Source organism: Oncorhynchus nerka, linkage group LG12 (genome assembly GCF_034236695.1).
Source record: "Oncorhynchus nerka isolate Pitt River linkage group LG12, Oner_Uvic_2.0, whole genome shotgun sequence".
NCBI lineage: Eukaryota > Metazoa > Chordata > Actinopteri > Salmoniformes > Salmonidae > Oncorhynchus > Oncorhynchus nerka.
This window is the reverse complement of record NC_088407.1, coordinates 60,221,856-60,242,217: the sequence shown is the minus strand read 5'-3', so window position 1 is coordinate 60,242,217 and position 20,362 is coordinate 60,221,856. Positions and strand designations below refer to the sequence as shown.

Below are 20,362 nucleotides of genomic sequence, written 5' to 3'. Positions count from 1 at the left end.
TGTATCTGATCTGCGCTGTGTTTACAAATGTCAACCAGCAGATGGAGGCGTAATAGAAGGAACATTGATAAAAGACAAAGATTAAAAGGTCACCTAGAAAATAACCTAGGGGTATGCATCTGACTCTCTATAGTCATCTGCATCAGTGAATGAGACATAGGGAGTACACTGACATATGGCACAATAGACAACGTATTAAAAGCACAATACGTTGTGTATGTTATTTTGCCTAGTTACTGTCCACTCACTTGACCTGTGCCTCAGCTTGCATGAAGATGAACTCCCACTTCCTGGCGAAGGCCCTCTGCAGTCGAGCCAGGTTCTCCTGTAAGATCCCCCAATCATAGAGACATGAGGGGTGAGAGTAAACCAGTGAAGGTTCTTGGGTAATTACATTGCTATAATGCATAACTCTCTTACTGCATAAAGCTAGCCATCTCAGCTTAATCAGCAAGTAATATCACGGCTGTTGTAATTTGCACGTAATAATGCCATCTGCTCGGCACATGACCAATGCAAACATCTGTTGTACCTGCACATATTCACTGAAAATACCTATTTTTTTATGTGGGGAAAACAACACTCTGACCTGACCACCAAACCTATAGAGCATGAAATAGACTAGAGCTCAGGGGCATGGCATGTGATCTGAGAGAAGCTGTAGTTGTGTAGATGATAGCTTGGTTTAACAGGTCTGTAGTGTATAGATAGTGTACTGACGACGGTTCCAGTAGGGTGAATAGGGCACTCACAGCCTCGTAGTCAGCTAGTTCCAACCTGGCCTTGTTCTGCATGGTGCGCTTGCACAGGTAAATGGCTGCAGAGGAGAGAAGTAGTCAGTTACTAGCTGCTGCTTGACAGACCTTTTTGTGACGTTGCCAAACAAATGCCACAGACGATGCATCAACATTTGTGTGAGTGTAGTTTATCTCTTGTAAACAAATGCCACCCATTCAGTTTCCACCTGAGTAAATCTCTACTGATCAGAGTGTTGTGAGCAATATTTAATGAAACCGTTGGCATCTTTTGTCATTTACACTATCAGGCTGGAGAAATGTCATGCGAACATGAAAGCCTGGAGATTCACAATATATATTTTTATTTATTTAACTAGGTAAGTCAGTTAAGAACAAATTCTTATTTACAATGACTGCCTGCTTTGTTCAGGTGCAGAACAACAGATTTTTATCTTGTCAGTTCCAGTATTCGATCTAGCACTCTTCCGGTTACTAGTCCAATGCTCTAACCACTAGGCTACCTGCCGCCCCATGGGTCACCAGGGGCGGCAGGTAGCCTAGTGACAAAATAACGCCCCTATACCCTGGATGGCTAATCTAGCGTTGCAAGCTTAGGGGTGAGATGAGATCCTCCTGGACAGATAGTGGGATGCATTACAGAGTGGGCCACTCCATCAATAATGGGTGTGAGACAACAGATCCATAGTCTGTGTTTACACTGTAGGCAGGAGGATATGACACAGTCTGGCCCAGACACTCTGCACTGAGCAGGATTATAGGCTAGGCTGGCAAGGAGGGGGCATCAGGGGGAAAAAAGAGTTTATGCACGGATAATTAAATGTCAGAGGCAATATTTAGACACATTTTGAGCTGAGTTCAGTAATATTTTTGAAATTCCACCCCTTGGGAACCCAAACTATCTTACCATAGTCTGTGTTTTCAGGTTCCCAACAATTAGAGGGCCAGAAGTATGGAGCCTGAGGAGGAAAGTGGAGACATCATAAAACTATTCATCATCTTAAGAACATTTAAACATCCAAGCATCTGCCCTCTCTATAGATTTTCTAATGTTGATGCAGACAATTGTCCCCACACTGTCTCTAGCAGCAGTGTTTGAAGTTTCTCTCAGCTAGCATTGCTTTTTATGTGGATCTGAATGTCAAATAATGAGGTTTTAAACATATTTCGGAGGCCCAGTTCTTTTGAAGGTTTGAATATGCATGTTGTGTCCAGTCCACCCTGGCTCATAGGCCTGACTTCTGTTGAGACGAAGATGCTGGAGAAAATACAAACCATCCAAACTCTCTGTTCCTACCTTTTCCTCTCTAAGAACATTAACAAGTTAAAAGAGGATGAGTGACCCGATGATCAATTACCTTCTTGTGCTCTGCATAACTATCTAGGGAAGAACCGTATCTATATTCTCCATTCATATTTCATCAACTATTGCAATTGATATTTCAGATTCACAGTTCATTCCATAGTGCATAAATAAATGATTTCTCAGATCTATCGTGCATTCTTAATGACGAGCGGAATTAGAACACAGAGACGTTCCACGACATGATAGTTCATCTCCAATATCACTCATAATTAGTTTCAGAACAAAAGGAAATCAAGATGAATGAGATCTGAATATGTGTCAGAATCGACACATCTAACATACAGGTTAAAAACTTCTTAGGGCAGCAACCCCGTTAAAGGGATTGATATGACAACAGCCAGTGAAAGTGCAGAGCGCCAAATTCAAACAACAGAAATCTCATAATTAACATTCCTCAAACATACATGTATCTTATACCCTTTTAAAGGTAATCTTGTTGTTAATCCCACCAAAGTGTCCAATTTCAAATAGGCTTTAGAGCGAAAGCACCACAAACGATTATGTTAGGTCACCGCCAAGTCACAGAAAAATTCAGCCATTTTTCCAGCCAAAGAGAGGAGTCACAAAAAGCATAAATAGAGATAAAATGAATCACTAACCTTTGATGATCTTCATCAGATGACACTCATAGGACTTCATGTTACACAATACATATATGTTTTGTTCGATAAAGTGCATATTAATATGAAAAAATCTCAGTATACATTGACGCGTTACGTTCACTACTTCCAAAAACATCCGGTGATATTGCAGAGAGCCACATCATTTTACAGAAATACTCATCATAAATGTTGATGAAAACACAATTGTTAGACATATAAATATACATACATTTCTCCTTAATGCAACCGCTGTGTCAGATTTCAAAATAATTTTACGGAAAAAGCAAACCACGCAATAATCTGAGTACAGCTTTCGGACAACAAAGCAGCCAAAAAGATATCCGCTATATTGGGTAGTCAACAGAAGTCAGAAATAGCATTATAAATATTCCGCCTACCTTTGATGATCTTCATCAGAATGCACTCCCAGGAATCCCAGTCCCACATGAAATGTTTGATTTAGTTCGATAATGTCCATCATTTATGTCCAAAGAGCTACTTTTGTTAGCACGTTTGGTAAACAAATCAAAAGTCATGAAGCGCGTTCCCTAGTTGCAGACGCAATGCCAAAAAGTTCTGTTACTGTCCGTAGAAACTTGTCAAACTAAGTATAGAATCAATCTTTAGGATGTTTTTAACATAAAACGTCAATAATGTTCCAACCGGAGAATTCCTATGTCTGTAGAAAAGCAATAGAACGAGAGCTAACTCTCTCGTGACCGCGCCTCAGAGCCTGTGGCACTCTGCCAGACCCCTGGCTCAAACAGCCCTTATGAGCCCCCACTTCACAGCAGAATCCTCAAACAAGTTTCTAAAGACGGTTGACATCTAGTGGAAGCCTTAGAAAGGGCAACATAACCAATATCCCACTGTGTATTCAATAGGGGGTGGGATGAAAATCGACCAACCTCAGATTTCCCACCTCCTGTTTGGATTTCTTCTCAGGTTTTTGCCTGCCATATGAGTTCTGTTATACTCACAGACATCATTCAAACCGTTTTATAGACTTCAAAGTGTTTTCTATCCAATACTAATAATATGTATATATTAGCAACTGGGACTGAGGAGCAGGCTGTTTACTCTGGGCACCTTTCATCCAAGCTACTCAATACTGCCCCCTGCAGCCATAAGAAGTTATTAACGTATACTCTGCTGCTGAATGAAGATTGAGAGATAAACAGAGATTCATCTACTCTGTCTATTACCAAACTGCTTCAACAACATTTTATGACGTGAGTCTGCTTGCCCTGAAACATCACAGATTTGTCTCAAAGCACAGCAGGAAGTTGTCATTAAAAGTGGGGCTTCCAAAAAGACACAGCAGCTATTTATAGCATAGTGTACCCACACAGCCTCTGTGACTCCTCAGTGCTGGCACAAACACATAAAATATATTCAACAGGTCATGCAGGTCCTCTTTTAAATGGCAATGATGACGCTCGCTTGTTGCACCATGACATAGCATCAGAGAAAGGGTATTTTTAGTTCCATTGAATATGGGTGACACACACGCACACATCCCCTTCCACACAAAAATTACATAATGTGTTTTAATCTGAGGAAAAGAAGTGTGGCTAAATGGACTCTCCGGTAGATTGGGGGGGAGGACTGGGATGGGTGGGTGACACAGGACAAGTGCTGAGGAAGAGAGGAGTGCCAGCCCAATGCTTCCCAAAGAGAGCTGCCCCCAGCTGGGATTAGCCTGCTAATCAGTCAGCCATAGCGACTCATTCTTCTGGAGCCTTTTAGGAGGACCAGGAACCATTCAGCCTCCACTACACTGTAACATACTGTACTGTATGTCATGATGCACGGCCCTGACAGTACATTAGATTACCTCGAGGACGGAACAGCAATGCCAGTGTAGCGACGTGTCGTTTTAATGTCTTGTGTTGAACATTGTGGAACATCCTTTTTCTGTCTGTCTATAATGCTGAACTTTTATGGGCTACTGACTTCCTCCAAGCTCTTAATTCAAGTCAAAGAGCATTGCCCCATGTGGTGCGGCAGGTAGCCTACTGGTTAGAGCGTTGGTGCCAGTAACTGAATGGTTGCTAGATCGAATCCCTGAGCTGACTAGGTAAAAATCTGTTGTTCTGCCCCTGAGCATGGCAGTTAACCCACTGTTCACAAGGGTGCCAAAGACATGGATGTCAATTAAGGCAGCCCCTTGCACCTCTTTGATTTAGAGGGGTTGGCTTGAATGCAGAAGACACATTTCAGTTGAATACATTCAGTTGGACAACTAGGTTTCTCCCTTTCCTAAAGCAAGTGAAATTGATAATAAACAAAAGTAAAAAAATAAACATTACACTCAGAAACATTTCAAAGGAATATACATTTAAAATGTCATACTATGGCTATTCTCTCTCTCTCAATTCAATATTTCTCTCTTGTTAATAAAAGTGGCCCTTCACACCTAGGTGTCACACCATGTGACCTCACGGGACTAGAAAAAGCACTACTCCCCCCTCTCTCTCTCTGTCATAGCCCTTATCCTCTTATCCCGCTGGACCTCTCAAACCTCAGGAGGCTGAAGAAATGTGGCTTGTCACAAAAGCACTCACAAACCTTTACAGATGCACAATCGAGAGCATCCTGTCGGGTTGTATCACCGCCTGGTACGGCAACTGCTCTGCCCACAACCGTAAGGCTTTTCAGAGGGTAGTGAGGTCTGCACAACGCATCACCGGGGCCAAACTACCTGCCTTCCAGGACACCTACACCACCCGATGTCACAGGAAGGCCAAAAAGATCATCAAGGACAAGGACAACAACCACAACCACCCGAGCCACTGCCTGTTCACCCCGCTATCATTCAGAAGGCGAGGTCAGTACAGGTGCATCAAAGCAGGGACCGAGAGACTGAAAAACAGCTTCTATCTCAAGGCCATCAGACTGTTAAACAGCCATCACTAACATTGAGTGGCTGCTGCCAACATACTGACTCAACTCCAGCCACTTTAATAATGGAAAAATTGATGTAAAAAATGTATCACTAGCCACTTTAAACAATGCCACTTAATATAATGTTTACATACCCTACATTATTCATCTCATATGTATATACTGTACTCGATACCCTCTACTGCATCTTGCCATCTTTATGTAATACATGTATCACTAGCCACTTTAAACTATGCCACTTTGTTTATATACCCTACATTACTCATCTCATATGTATATACTGTACTCTATACCATCTACTGCATCTTGCCATCTTTATGTAATACATGTATCACTAGCCACTTTAAACTATGCCACTTTGTTTATATACCCTACATTACTCATCTCATATGTATATACTGTACTCTAACCATCTACTGCATCTTGCCTATGCCGTTCTGTACCATCACTCATTTTATTTTTTATTTTCATTTGACCTTTATTTAACTAGGCAAGTCAGTTAAGAACAAATTTTTATTTTCAATGACGGCCTAGGAACAGTGGGTTAACTGACTGTTCAGGGGCAGAACGACAGATTTGTACCTTGTCAGCTCGGGGGTTTTAACTTGCAACCTTCCGGTTACTAGTCCAACGCTCTAACCACTAGGCTACCCTGCCGCCTCATTCATATATTTGTATGTACATATTCTTCATTCCTTTACACTTGTGTGTATAAGGTAGTTGTTGTGAAATTGTTAGGTTAGATTACTCGTTGGTTATTACTGCATTGTCGGAACTAGAAGCACAAGCATTTTGCTACACTCGCATTAACATCTGCTAACCATGTGTATGTGACAAATAAAATAGGATTTGATTTGATTTGATTTTGAGGAGGGAGAAGGACCTCCATCTCCAGCAGGCTGACCACAGGGCCTGGACCTTTGCTTTTAATGGAAAGAACTGGTGAACTGATAAGTTAGGGGAAATACATTTTAGGGAATAGTACCTGTAATCCAGTACAGAAATTGGGACGGAAGAACCCATGCACTAATCAGTCTTAGAAGGAGGCTTAGTCCTCAAATAGCTAGTGTAGCCTGAATGGTGCATTTAAGCTAACCTTCTTCAAGGAAAGGAAGAGCCAGCTGACAGAGTAACCAGGGACACAACCCAAACGAGCAGTCCATGAGGGACCATCCAAACTCAGCAGAAACGAGCAAGAAACCACCACCAAGGAGCGGGTTGAGAGTTTCAAGATCCTCTGTGTCCACATCACCAACAGACTATCATGGTCCAAACACACCAAGACAATCGTGAATAGGGCACAACAACACCTTTCCCCATCAGGACACTGAAAAGATTTGGCATGGGTCCCCAGATCATCAAAATGTTATACAGCTGCACCATCGAGAGCATCCTGACCGGTTGCATCCCCGCCTGGTATAGAAACTGCTCGGCATCTGACCGTAAGGCGCTACAGTAGGTAGTGCGTACAGCCCAATAAATCACTAGGGCCAAACTTCCTGCCATCCAGGACCTATATACTAGGCGGTGTCAGAGTAAGGCCCAAAAAATGGTCAAAGTCTCCAGTCACCAGTCATAGACTGTTCTCTCTGTTACCACACGGCAAGCGGTACCTGAGCGCCAAGTCTATGTACAAAAAGCTCCTTAATTAACAGCTTCTACCCCCAAGCCATAAGACTGCTGAACAATTAATCAAATGGCCACCCGGACTATTTACATAGTAATAAGTGTACACACTACCCTACATCAGATTGCGGGATGCTGTGAGTAGATCTGCAACACTGTACATTGTGCCTCTCCAATTGGTATAATCTATTATAGCAATATTGATATCTATATTTATTACATAGTGATAATACTCAACCATATCTCAAGTGATTTAACCACAGGTTAAGGGAGTAAATTATGGCAGTGAGAGGAGACTGATTAGGCAAACATTTCCAAAGTGGTGCGTCCAGACTGATTACAATGCTTGACCTGTATAGTGAGGATCAGACTACTAGAGGAATCTCTCACATCAGTGGCTCTGTTAGAACATATTCTCCCCTGGTTATTTCTGATTTAGAGCGTAAAGTGACCAGCCACAAGGTAATGAGGCTACTGTTCTGTTCTGGACAGTTCACAGGGATCATTTATCCACTCCTTTGCCTTCATGTGATAATGGTCATGACACATGTTATTGTTGGTGGTTTGGACAGTAAATCCAGTTTAGGACCACTAAGGATGGTAGGTATACTGGTGCCTGAAAATATCATGGTAGCTTACCTGGAAGCGGTATAAGGTCCCATCATCTTTGAGAGTGAGGACGTGGTCGGAGATGGGGAAGAGGTAACCCTGGGCAGCAATCAGGCTCCCTAAATGGATGGCTTCAGCTGCAGGAGCGAGAACAGGATACTAACGCTGAGTAGAGAAAAATGGCTTCCCTTTTTAATGCTTGAGTAGAGGCTGAGAACAGTGGTCATCCCTGTGAAATATGGCTGTGTACGTAGCAGGCATACCTGAGTCCTCAATTGAGAGGTTTTTCACCAGCCACAGGACAATGTCTGCTCCTGGTATTCAAAAGAGAAGAATGGTTGACAGTGACATTGAAATAGCATTGTACACACAGAAAGCCTCTACACAAAAGATGCAACAGTCCTTGAACTGGTCTCCCCTTAAAAACCTCTTCCCACTACTCGGGACGCTTGCGTCCCAACTAGAGCTCTGGAAATGGAAATGCGCTACGCTAAATGCTAATAGTATTAGTTAAAACTCAAACGTTCATTAAAATACACATGCAGGGTATCGAATTAAAGCTACACTCGTTGTGAATCCAGGCAACAAGTCAGATTTTTAAAATGCTTTTCGGCGAAAGCATGAGAAGCTATTATCTGATAGCATGCAACAATACACTACAACACAAAAGACCCGCAGGGGACGTAAACAAAATAATTAGCATTTCGGAGTTACACAAACCGCACAATAAAATAGAAAACATTCATTACCTTTCACCATCTTCTTTGTTGGCACTCCTAGATGTCCCATAAACACTATTGGGTCTTTATTTCGATTAAATCGGTCCATATAAAGCCTAGATATCGTTATATGTAGACTGTGTGATAAACGAAAAAAACAGCGTTTCAAAACGTAACGTCATTTTTTAAAATTCAAAAAGTCGACGATAAACTTTCACAAAACACTTCGAAATACTTTTGTAATGCAACTTTAGGTATTAGTAAACGTTAATAAGCGATAAAATTCATCAGGAGGCGATGTAAAAATCATTAGCTGTCCGTCTGGAAAAATGTCCGGCTAGAAACTCAACCAAAATATCCGGTCCTAGACCTGAAGAAATGCGCTGCCTTGCATGTGTTTGACCAAGAAAAAACTCGTAGGGAAATGACAAGACTCTAGACACCGTGTGGAAGCTGTAGGTACTGCAACCTCAGTCAATTAATTGTGGTTCACCTTTATCAATGGGTTCAAGTAGCGCAGCAATATATTTTTCCATTTTCAGTGATCAGTTTTTCCTGTGCTTTTCGATGTAAATGCCGTTCTGGTAAAGCCACAGCAGTGATTTAACCAGTTTTATAAACGTCTGAGTGTTTTCTATCCACACAGACTAAGCAAATGCATATACTATATTCCTGGCATGAGTAGCAGGGCGCTGAAATGTTGCGCGGTTTTTAACAGAATGTTCAAAAAAGTAGAGAGTAGGAGGAAGAGGTTTTAACAATCTATTACTTTTAGCTTACAGCACAGCTACAATACTGACATAGTCGACCAATCAACCAATCAACCCTTAGTAACGTTTGGAAAAAATAGTGTTTGACCAGATAAAATGCTATTTTACAGTAAATAAATGAACAACATTCTCCAGGGCAGCTGTCTGGGCCCTTTACTTTTTTCAATCTTTACTTATGACCTGCCACTGGCTCTGAGTAAAGCCTGTGTGTCTACTGTATGTATGCGGGTGACTCAACACTATACACGTCAGCTACTACAGCGAGTGAAATCACTGCAACACTTAACAAAGAGCTGCAGTTAGTTTCAGAGTGGCTGGCAAGAAATAAGTTAGTCCTAAATATTTCAAAAACGAAAAACATTGTATTTGGGACTAATCATTCACTAAACCCTAAACCTCAACAAAATCTTGAGTAATGTGGAAATTGAGCAAGATGAGGAGACGAAACTGCTTGGAGTAACCCTGGATTGTGAACTGTTATGGTCAAAACATATTGATGCAACAGTAGCTAAGATGGGGAGAGGTCTGTCCATCATACGTCTAAAATAAAGTGCTGCTCTGCCTTCTTAACAACAATATCAACAAGGCGGGTCCCTAGTTTTATCACACCTGGACTACTGCCCAGTCGTGAGTGCAAGTGCCACAAAATGGGACTTGGGAAAATTACAACTGGCCCAGAACAGGGCAGCACGGCTGGCCCTTAAATGTGCACATAGAGCTAACATTAATAATATGCATACCAATCTCTCATGGCTCAAAGTAGAGGAGAGATTGACTTCGTCACTGCTTGTTTTTGTAAGAAGTATTGACATGTTGAATGAACCGAGCTGTCTGTTTAAACTACCAGCACACAGCTCAGACACCCATGCATACCCCACAAGACATGCCACCAGAGGACTCTTCACAATCCCCAAGTCCAGAACAGACAATGGGAGGCGCACAATACTACAGTACATAGAGCCATGTGCACATGGAACTCAATTCCACATCAAGTAACTCACTAAAATCAGATTTGAAAAAATATAAAAAATACACCTTATGGAACAGTAGGGACTGTGAAGAGTCAAACACACAGGTACAAACACACATAACATACACACTATACACACATGTACACCTGGATTGTTATAGTAGAGTAGTGACCCGAGGGCACACACTTAATGTATTGGGAAATCTGTTGCAAAATGTATTTTAGTGTTTAGAAATGCTATTATATATATAATGTCTATTAATGCCTTACTTTTTGCTGGACCCCAGGAAGAGTAGCAGCTGCCTTGGCAGCAGCTAATGGGGATCCATAATAAATACAAATACAAATGCCCTTGGCTAAGGCTGAATGTGGCATAGGTGAGCAGGTGTTTGCAGGAACAATTCAAACGGAACAATGTGATCTTGGACTAACAATAGGCAGGAAACCAGGTCTTTTGTCTAACTCCTGGACAGCAACATATTTGGCACAATGTTAGCACTTGGGAGTGAGGAGTGAGACTGAGAAAGTCAAGTGTGACACAGCAGGCCTAGGGAGACATGTGAGGGGGTGAGTCACACTCAGAGAGCATCCCCCCACCCACTCCCCACCAGCCCCATAGATACTGTTGATTCTGTTGACTCACAAGCTAACACACATACACCAGCCAAAACTGTCTTACTCACTCACACTGCCCCCTTAAACCATGTCACCCAACACACAACCAGCCACACTGCATAATGACAAGGGCAGCGACATACCAGACATCACATCAGGCTTCTCTGCCAAAACCTTACGGACTGAGACTGCCTCATCTGTCCCAATCTGCAGAGGCAGCAATTCAAATGAGCCTGAAAGGTCATATTTGCTTTAATGATTCTGACTCCTTCTCTCTCTCTGCTGAGCCACACTGAGTCATCTCTCTCTCTGCCTCTCTCTCTGCCTCTCTCTCACGCACACACATGCTGAACATGCAGCAACCACGCTCTCACACACACCACACACCACACACACACACACACACACACACACACACACACACACACACACACACACACACACACACACACACACACACACACACACACACACACACACACACACACACACACACACACACACACACACACACACACACACACACACACACACACACACACACACAGCTGGTCACCTGATACCACACTGGGGATCTTGGACAGGAAGCTCTTGACAGTTCGGATGGCCACCCCTCCTGCCTTCTCATCCTGTATCCGCATAATGACGTCTTCAATCTAACAGGGAGAGGAGAAACAACACAAGTGATTAGGGTTAGAGCACGAACTAAAACTTCCACAGTTTCTCCATAAAAAGTATTCATTTTCATATTCTAATCGAATGGTGATGGGGAGTACTTGTTGTGTGCTGTGGCCTGCAAAAAAAGGTCTGTTTATTGAGCCCCACAGTTCCCACGGTAACAAGGCACTCCAATGGGAAGACGTTGAGGAAGTCTGTCAGAGTGATTCCTCAGAGGCTAAGATAAACATCACAACTCAAATGCACGGCAGGCAGTGAGCTCCCCACCACATCACACATCAGCAGCCTAAAATTAGGCATGGCCGCACCGTGATCGCAACTCGCGACTCATTACAAAGACAGGAAACCACACTCCTCCATGCAAACATACACACACACCCTCTGGAAAACATTTCTCCTCACTCCCCTCACTCTACAGTCAGCCAATATCACTCGCACTGACACATTATGCACACATTTATAGCTCCTTGCAGCAGAGGTTTGCGTTAAGGTGGAGAAGCTTAATAAGGGCTATGTGGTGTGAAAACCTTGGCCTGGTTGTCAGGTCAGGTATGATGTGACTAGGATTAGTGTGTAAGACCTGATCTGCCAATGTCACACCACAAGGCCCCCAAGCACCACAAGCTTGGACTCTCAGACCAGAAATTCACACCAAATGATTTAGTACAATCATTATTATCCAGAGCCCACCTCACCTTGTGCTCACTGGCCATTAAATCCTTCATTTTGTGGCAAACACACATACACACACTGACTGTGTAATATTTGATTTGGCTGCTCCCTTCACTTCCCCATCTCAGAAGGGTAATCTGTATTTATCTGCACTGTTAAATGGGAGATGGCATGGTAGTCAGGAGTCAGAAACAATCAGAAAACACTCTTTATCAGTCATTTGTATAGAGCCCTATAGGGAACAGTGATAAAGTCAAGCAATTCCCTGTTGTGTGCCATTGCCATTCCATCATGTTCCTGACCCCCTTCTCTTCCTCTCCTCTCTTCCATCATTTAAACTGACACATTTGCATGTGTGAAGTCGATCCATCAGCCTCCTTAGCTTCAGAATGTCATCTCTGAGCAAGCAAGCGCACCAAGAGCCAACTGCCTCCTCTCCTCAGTGGTTGCAGCAGGTTGCAGTTGCACGGCATGCCTCAGTACTGTGTACTCACTAGGACAACTATAGAGATGTGCAGCATTCTGGCCAATACAATTCACACGCCAAGGACGGTAAAGTAAGACTGCACAGCTTTTCAACAAGTGTAAACAACCAGGAGGAACAATCACAAGTAGACCCAATCAGCATGTCTGTCTATGGCTATCATCTCCTTGCCAACCAGCTAAGTGTTAAGTAGATTACGCAGACCCTCAAATTGTCCATATTATATTTAAAAAATATATAGATATATTTCACCTTTATTTAACCAGGTAGGCTAGTTGAGAACAAGTTCTCATTTGCAACTGCGACCTGGCCAAGATAAAGCAAAGCAGTTCGACACATACAACAACACAGAGTTACACATGGAATAAACAAACATACAATCAATAATACAGTAGGAAAATCTATATAAATCAAATCAAATCAAATTGATTTGTCACATGCACATGGTTAGCAGATGTTAATGCGAGTGTAGCGAAATGCTTGTGCTTCTAGTTCCGACAATGCAATAATAACCAACGAGTAATCTAACCTAACAATTCCAAAACTACTACCTTATACACACAAGTGTAAAGGGATAAAGAATATGTACATAAAGATATGAATGAGTGATGGTACAGAACGGCATAGGCAAGATGCAGTAGATGGTATAGAGTACAGTATATACATATGAGATGAGTAATGTAGGGTATATGTAAACAAAGTGGCATAGTTTAAAGTGGTTAGTGATACATGTATTACATAAAGATGCAGTAGATGATATAGAGTACAGTATATACATATACATGAGATGAATAATGTAGGGTATGTAAACATTATATTAAGTAGCATTGTTTAAAGTGGCTATAAAGTGATATATTTTACATCAATTTCCATCAATTCCCATTATTAAAGTGGCTGGAGTTGAGTCAGTATGTTGGCAGCAGCCACTCAATGTTAGTGGTGGCTGTTTAACAGTCTGATGGCCTTGAGATAGAAGCTGTTTTTCAGTCTCTCAGTCCCTGCTTTGATGCACCTGTACTGACCTCGCCTTCTGGATGATAGCGGGGTGAACAGGCAGTGGCTCGGGTGGTTGCTGTCCTTGATGATCTTTATGGCCTTTCTGTGACATCGGGTGGTGTAGGTGTCCTGGAGGGCAGGTAGTTTGCCCCCGGTGATGCGTTGTGCAGACCTCACTACCCTCTGGAGAGCCTTACGGTTGTGGGCGGAGCAGTTGCCGTACCAGGCGGAGATACAGCCCGACAGGATTCTCTCGATTGTGCATCTGTAGAAGTTTGTGAGTGCTTTTGGTGACAAGCCGAATTTCTTCAGCTTCCTGAGGTTGAAGAGGCGCTGCTGCACCTTCTTCACGATGCTGTCTGTGTGGGTGGACCAATTCAGTTTGTCTGTGATGTGTACGCCGAGGAACTTAAAACTTACTACCCTCTCCACTACTGTCCCATCGATGTGGATAGGGGGGTGCTCCCTCTGCTGTTTCCTGAAGTCCACAATCATCTCCTTAGTTTTGTTGACTTTGAGTGTGAGGTTATTTTCCTGACACCACACTCCGAGGGCCCTCACCTCCTCCCTGTAGGCCGTCTCGTCATTGTTGGTAATCAAGCCTACCACTGTAGTGTCGTCCGCAAACTTGATGAATGAGTTGGAAGCGTGCGTGGCCACGTAGTCGTGGGTGAACAGGGAGTACAGGAGAGGGCTCAGAATGCACCCTTGTGGAGCCCCAGTGTTGAGGATCAGCGGGGTGGAAATGTTGTTACCTACCCTCACCACCTGGGGGCGGCCCGTCAGGAAGTCCAGTACCCAGTTACACAGGGCGGGGTCGAGACCCAGGGTCTCGAGCTTGATGACGAGTTTGGAGGGTACTATGGTGTTAAATGCTGAGCTGTAGTCGATAAACAGCATTCTCACATAGGTATTCCTCTTGTCCAGATGGGTTAGGGCAGTGTGCAGTGTGGTTGAGATTGCATCGTCTGTGGACCTATTTGGGCGGTAAGCAAATTGGAGTGGGTCTAGGGTGTCAGGTAGGGTGGAGGGGATATGGTCCTTGACTAGTCTCTCAAAGCACTTCATGATGACGGAAGTGAGTGCTATGGGGCGGTAGTCGTTTAGCTCAGTTACCTTAGCTTTCTTGGGAACAGGAACAATGGTGGCCCTCTTGAAGCAGACTGGGATAAGGATTGATTGAATATGTCCATAAACACACCAGCCAGCTGGTCTGCGCATGCTCTAAGGGCGCGGCTGGGGAGGCCGTCTGGGCCTGCAGCCTTGCGAGGGTTAACACGTTTAAATGTTTTACTCACGTTGGCTGCAGTGAAGGAGAGTCCGCATGTTTTGGTTGCGGGCCGTGTCAGTGGCACTGTATTGTCCTCATAGCGGGCAAAAAAGTTATTTAGTCTGCCTGGGAGCAAGACATCCTGGTCCGTGACGGGGCTGGTTTTCTTTTTGTAATCCGTGATTGACTGTAGACCCTGCCACATACCTCTTGTGTCTGAGCCATTGAATTGCGACTCTACTTTGTCTCTATACTGACGCTTAGCTTGTTTGATTGCCTTGCGGAGGGAATAGCTACACTGTTTGTATTCGGTCATGTTTCCGGTCACCTTGCCCTGGTTAAAAGTAGTGGTTCGTGCTTTCAGTTTCACGCAAATGCTGCCCTCAATCCACGGTTTCTGGTTTGGGAATGTTTTAATCATTGCTATGGGAACGACATCTTCAATGCACGTTCTAATGAACTCGCTCACCGAATCAGCGTATTCGTCAATGTTGTTGTTGGACGCAGTGCGGAACATGGATGGAAGCAGTCTTGAAGCGTGGAATCAGATTGGTCGGACCAGTGTTGAACCGACCTCAGCGTGGGAGCTTCTTGTTTTAGATTCTGTCTGTAGGCAGGGAGCAACAAAATGGAGTCATGGTCAGCTTTTCCGAAAGTGCAAGTAGACAATGGACCTGATCGGACAGCTCAGAGCCTCTGCTCTTTTCTGTCCATAAGAAACAATTGGATTGGTGGAAGAGGCAGGGCAGGCCAGGAGCAAGGAAGGAGGGTGTGGTCAAGCAAGGCATCCCCCGAGGCTGAATGCCCTAAGGCTTTTATCAGAACGGTCGTATATTAGTTTCGCCTTTTTGCTTTTCCCGACATGAGTTTGTGGTGTTTTGTTTTAAAAATAGAAGTAAAAAATAAAAAAGAAAAAAGAAGTAAAAAAGTAAAAAAATTAAAATAAATATAAATAAGGGATAAAAAAAACGGCATTAAAATTATAGCTCACAGCTGTGTTTGGGAGAGGGGTGGGGATGCTAAAGAGTGCATTCACATATATCTACACATTTTCATACACACACATTTTTTTTGTTAGTATTTTGTATTTTTTCTTCTAGGTCAGTTTCAGCATTATGGACATGGGTGTATCTGTGGTCCATTTGGCCTGTCCCACGGCTTCCTTCCAAAAGGAGGGCGGGGGAGGGCCTTATATGCGTCGCGGAAGTTAGAATAGCAATGATCCAAGGTTTTACCAGCCCTGGTTGCGCAATCGATATGCTGATGCAATATAGGGAGTCTTGTTTTCAGATTAGCCTTGTTAAAATCCCCAGCTACAATGAATGCAGCCTCAGAATATGTGGTTTCCAGTTTGCAAAGAGTCAAATAAAGTTCGTTCAGAGCCATCGATATGTCTGCTTGGGGGGGAATATATACGGCTGTGATTATAATCGAAGAGAATTCCCTTGGTAGATAATGCGGTCGACATTTGATTGTAAGGAATTCTAAATCAGGTGAACAGAAGGACTTGAGTTCCTGTATGTTGTTGTGTCCACACCACGTCTCATTAACCATAAGGCATACGCCCCCGCCCCTCTTCTTACCAGAAAGATGTTTGTTTCTGTCGGCGCAATGCGTGAAGAAACCAGCTGGCTGCACCTTTTCCGTTAGCGTCTCTCGAGTGAGCCATGTTTCCGTGAAGCAAAGAACGTTACAGTCTCTGATGTCCCTCTGGAATGCTACCCTTGCTCGGATTTCATCAACCTTGTTGTCAAGAGACTGGACATTGGCGAGAAGTGTGCTAGGGAGTGGTGCGCGATGTGCCTGTCTCCGGAACCTGACCAGAAGACCGCTTCGTTTCCTTTTTTTATGACGTCTTTGTTTTGGGTCGCAGGCTGGGATCCATTCCGTTGTCCTGGGTGAAAGGCAGAACACAGGACCCGTTTCGGGAATGTCATATTCCTGGTCGTACTGATGTTGAGTTGACGTTACAACATGTGCAAATGAGGTAGGATAAGAGAGGTAACGCAATAAATGGGCCATGGTGGCAAAGTAATTACAATATAGCAATTAAACACTGGAATTGTAGGATGTGCAGAGGATGAATGTGCAAGTTGAGATACTGGGGTGCAAAGCAGCAAGATAATTTAATGAATTCCTTTATGGGGTAGATTGGATAAGCTATTTACAGATGAGCTATGGACAGGTGCAGTGATCTGTGAGCTGCTCTGACAGCTGGTGCTTAAAGATAGTGAGGGAGGTAAGAGTCTGCAGCTTCAGAGATTTTTGCAGTTCGTTCCAGTCATTGGCAGCAGTGAACTGGAAGGAGAAGCAGCCAAAGGAAGAATTGGCTTTGGGGGTGACCAGTGCTGCTATGGTGATCAGTGAGCTGAGATAAGGCGGGGCTTTACCTAGCAGAGACTTGTAGATGACCTGGAGCCAGTGGGTTTGGTGACGAGTATGAAGCGAGGGCCAGCCAACGAGAGCATACAGGTCGCAGTGGTGGGTAGTATATGGGGCTTTTGTGACAAAACGGATGGCACTGTGATAGACTGCATCCAATTTGTTGAGTAGAGTGTTGGAGGCTATTTTGTAAATGACATTGCCGAAGTCGAGGATCGGTAGAATGGTCAGTTTTACGATGTATGTTTGGCAGCAGGAGTGAAAGATGCTTTGTTGCGAAATAGGAAGCCGATTCTAGATTTAATTTTGGATTGGAGATGTTTAATGTGAGTCTGGAAGGAGAGTTTACAGTCTAAACAGACACCTAGGTATTTGTAGTGATGCTGGATGGGTGGGCAGGTGCGGGCAGCGATCGATTGAAGAGCATGCATTTAGTTTTACTTGAATTTAAGAGCAGTTGGAGGCCACGGAAGGAGAGTTGTATGGCATTGAAACTCATCTGGAGGTTAGTTAACACAGTGTCCAAAGAAGGGCCAGAGGTATACAGAATGGTGTCGTCTGTGTAGAGGTGTATCAGAGAATCACCAGCAGCAAGAGCGACATAATTGATGTATACAGAGAAGAGAGTCAGCCCGAGAATTGAATCCTGTGGCACCCCCACAGAGACTGCCAGAGGTCCAGACAACAGGCCCTCCGATTTGACACACTGAACTCTATCGGAGAAGTAGTTGGTGATCCAAGCGAGGCCGTCATTTGAGAAACCAAGGCTGTTGAGTATGCCAATAAGAATGTTGTGATTGACAGAGTCGAAAGCCTTAGCCAGGTCGATGAATACAGCTGCACAGTAATGTCTCTTATCGATGGCAGTTATGATATTGTTTAGGACCTTGAGCGTGGCTAAGGTGCACCCATGACCAGCTCGGAAACCAGATTGCATAGCGGAGAAGGTAGATTCGAAATGGTCAGTAATCTGTTTGTTAACTTGGCTTTCAAAGACCTTAGAAAGGCAGGGTAGAATAGATATAGGTCTGTAGCAGTTTGGGTCTAGAGTGTCTCCCCCTTTGAAGAAGGGGATGACCGCGGCAGCTTTCCAATCTATGGGAATCTCAGACGATACGAAAGAGAGGTTGAACAGACTAGTAAATGGGATTACAACAATTTTGGCAGATCATTTTAGAAAGAGAGGGTCCATATTGTCTAGCCTGGCTGATTTGTAGGGGTCCAGATTTTGCAGCTCTTTTAGAATATCAGCTATCTGGATTTGGAGGAAGGAGAAGTGGGGGAGGTTTGGGCGAGTTGCTGTGGGGAGCGCAGGGCTGTTGACCGGGGTAGGGGTAGCCAGGTGGAAAGTATGGCCAGCCGTAGAAAAATGCTTATTGAAATTCTCAATTATTGTGGATTTACCGGTAGTGACAGTGTTTCCTAGCCTCAGTGCAGTGGGCAGCTGGGAGGAGGTGCTCTTATTCTCCATGGACTTTACAGTGTCCCAGAACATTTTAGAGTTTGTACTACAGAATCCAAATTTCTGTTTGAAAAAGCTAGCCTTAGCTTTCCTAACTGCCTGTGTATATTGGTTCCTAACTTCCCTGAAAAGATGCATATCACGGGGATATTCAATGCTAAATCAGAACGTGTTTTTGTGCTGGTCAAGGGCAGGTCTGGAGAGAACCAAGGGCTATATCTATTCCTGGTTCTACGTTTTTTGAATGGGGCATGCTTATTTAAGATGGTGAGGAAGGCACTTTTAACGAATAACCAGGGATCCTCTATTGACGGAATGAGGTCAATATCCTTCCAGGGGTCCGGAGTGAGCTTCAGGAGTATTCCAGGAGCCCTAGCCGGGAGATGGGTCTAGCATGGGCTAGCGCCAGGCTAGTTGGTGCTAGCTCCGGGATGGAAACGTTAGCCAGGAGTAGTCAACCCGGGTTGCAGTTAGCTAGCTGCGAGGATCCAGATGAAAAGGTTCAGAGTTTGTGGTAGGAATCCGGGGATATGGAGAGAAAAATAGATCCGGTATGCTCTGGTTTGAAACGCGTTGTACGAACTGGCGAGAGCTTTCCGAGCTAAAGGTTAGCGGATGACCGCTAGCAGTGGTTAGCTGATTGATAGATGATAGCTGAAAGCTAGTTAGCTAGCTAGCTTCAATTGAGGTATTCCAGTTCGGAGGTAAATAGAAATACTTTAGAAAAAAAACAGATCCACACCACATTGGGTGAGGCGGGTTGCCGGAGAGTATTTTGAAGTTGAGGTTTAGGAAAAATATTAAAAAGAATGCGAAGAAAAGATATACAAATATATATGGGACATGACAAGACGCCATCTTGGAACAAAATATATATATACCTGAGCAACACATTTGAGATGCTTATGGATTTAATAATAGCCCTATAATGTTTCAGACCGAGGAGAGGAGGAGAAATAGTGAGGCAAGACAATTACAATTCTCTCACCATGAGTGTCTTCATATGAATTATTAAATGAAAGCTCATCCACAGAGAATTTCTGCCTTTACACAGACTGTGCTGTTGCTGTGCTGTTGATACCTCTTCACAGACTGCTCTTAGAGAGAGAGAGAGAGAGAGAGAGAGAGAGAGAGAGAGAGAAGAGAGAGAGAGAGAGAGAGAGACCACACTGCATCAACTCTGTATTTTCAGAGAGAATAAACAGAGATTTTACAGTATGCTACAGTAACATTCCTGTCTTTAGCCGGTGTGTTGTGAGCAGAGACATTTTAGAATGGCACAATCAGTCCAACCATATTTACTGCCTTCCTGTGTATGAATACAAACCTTGAGACAAAACAATGGGGAAAAAGCTTAGAAACCATTTCCATTTTGTACAATGCAGTGCCTCTCCACACACCCTGAGAAAGTCAGTGAAAGGATTGACTTATTTTGTTCTTGTGTAATAATGGATCTTGAACTCCATAACAGCATTTAAA

At 43.6% G+C, this 20,362-nt stretch overlaps 1 protein-coding gene across 3 annotated transcripts in view; it reads right to left on the bottom strand.

Moving 5' to 3' along the window:
- The window catches only part of LOC115138484 (regulator of G-protein signaling 6-like), a 58,955-nt gene that overhangs the window by 9,205 nt on the left and 29,388 nt on the right, over nucleotides 1-20,362 (bottom strand). For all 3 annotated transcript variants that reach the window (XM_029675366.2, XM_029675368.2, XM_029675367.2), the window contains exons 3-8: nucleotides 11,496-11,595; nucleotides 8,129-8,179; nucleotides 7,896-8,002; nucleotides 1,663-1,714; nucleotides 753-817; nucleotides 249-325 (exon numbers count right to left, since the gene is read on the bottom strand). In XM_029675366.2, the coding sequence (XP_029531226.1) occupies nucleotides 249-325; nucleotides 753-817; nucleotides 1,663-1,714; nucleotides 7,896-8,002; nucleotides 8,129-8,179; nucleotides 11,496-11,595 (452 nt within the window). The remainder of the gene's footprint in view (nucleotides 1-248; nucleotides 326-752; nucleotides 818-1,662; nucleotides 1,715-7,895; nucleotides 8,003-8,128; nucleotides 8,180-11,495; nucleotides 11,596-20,362) is intronic.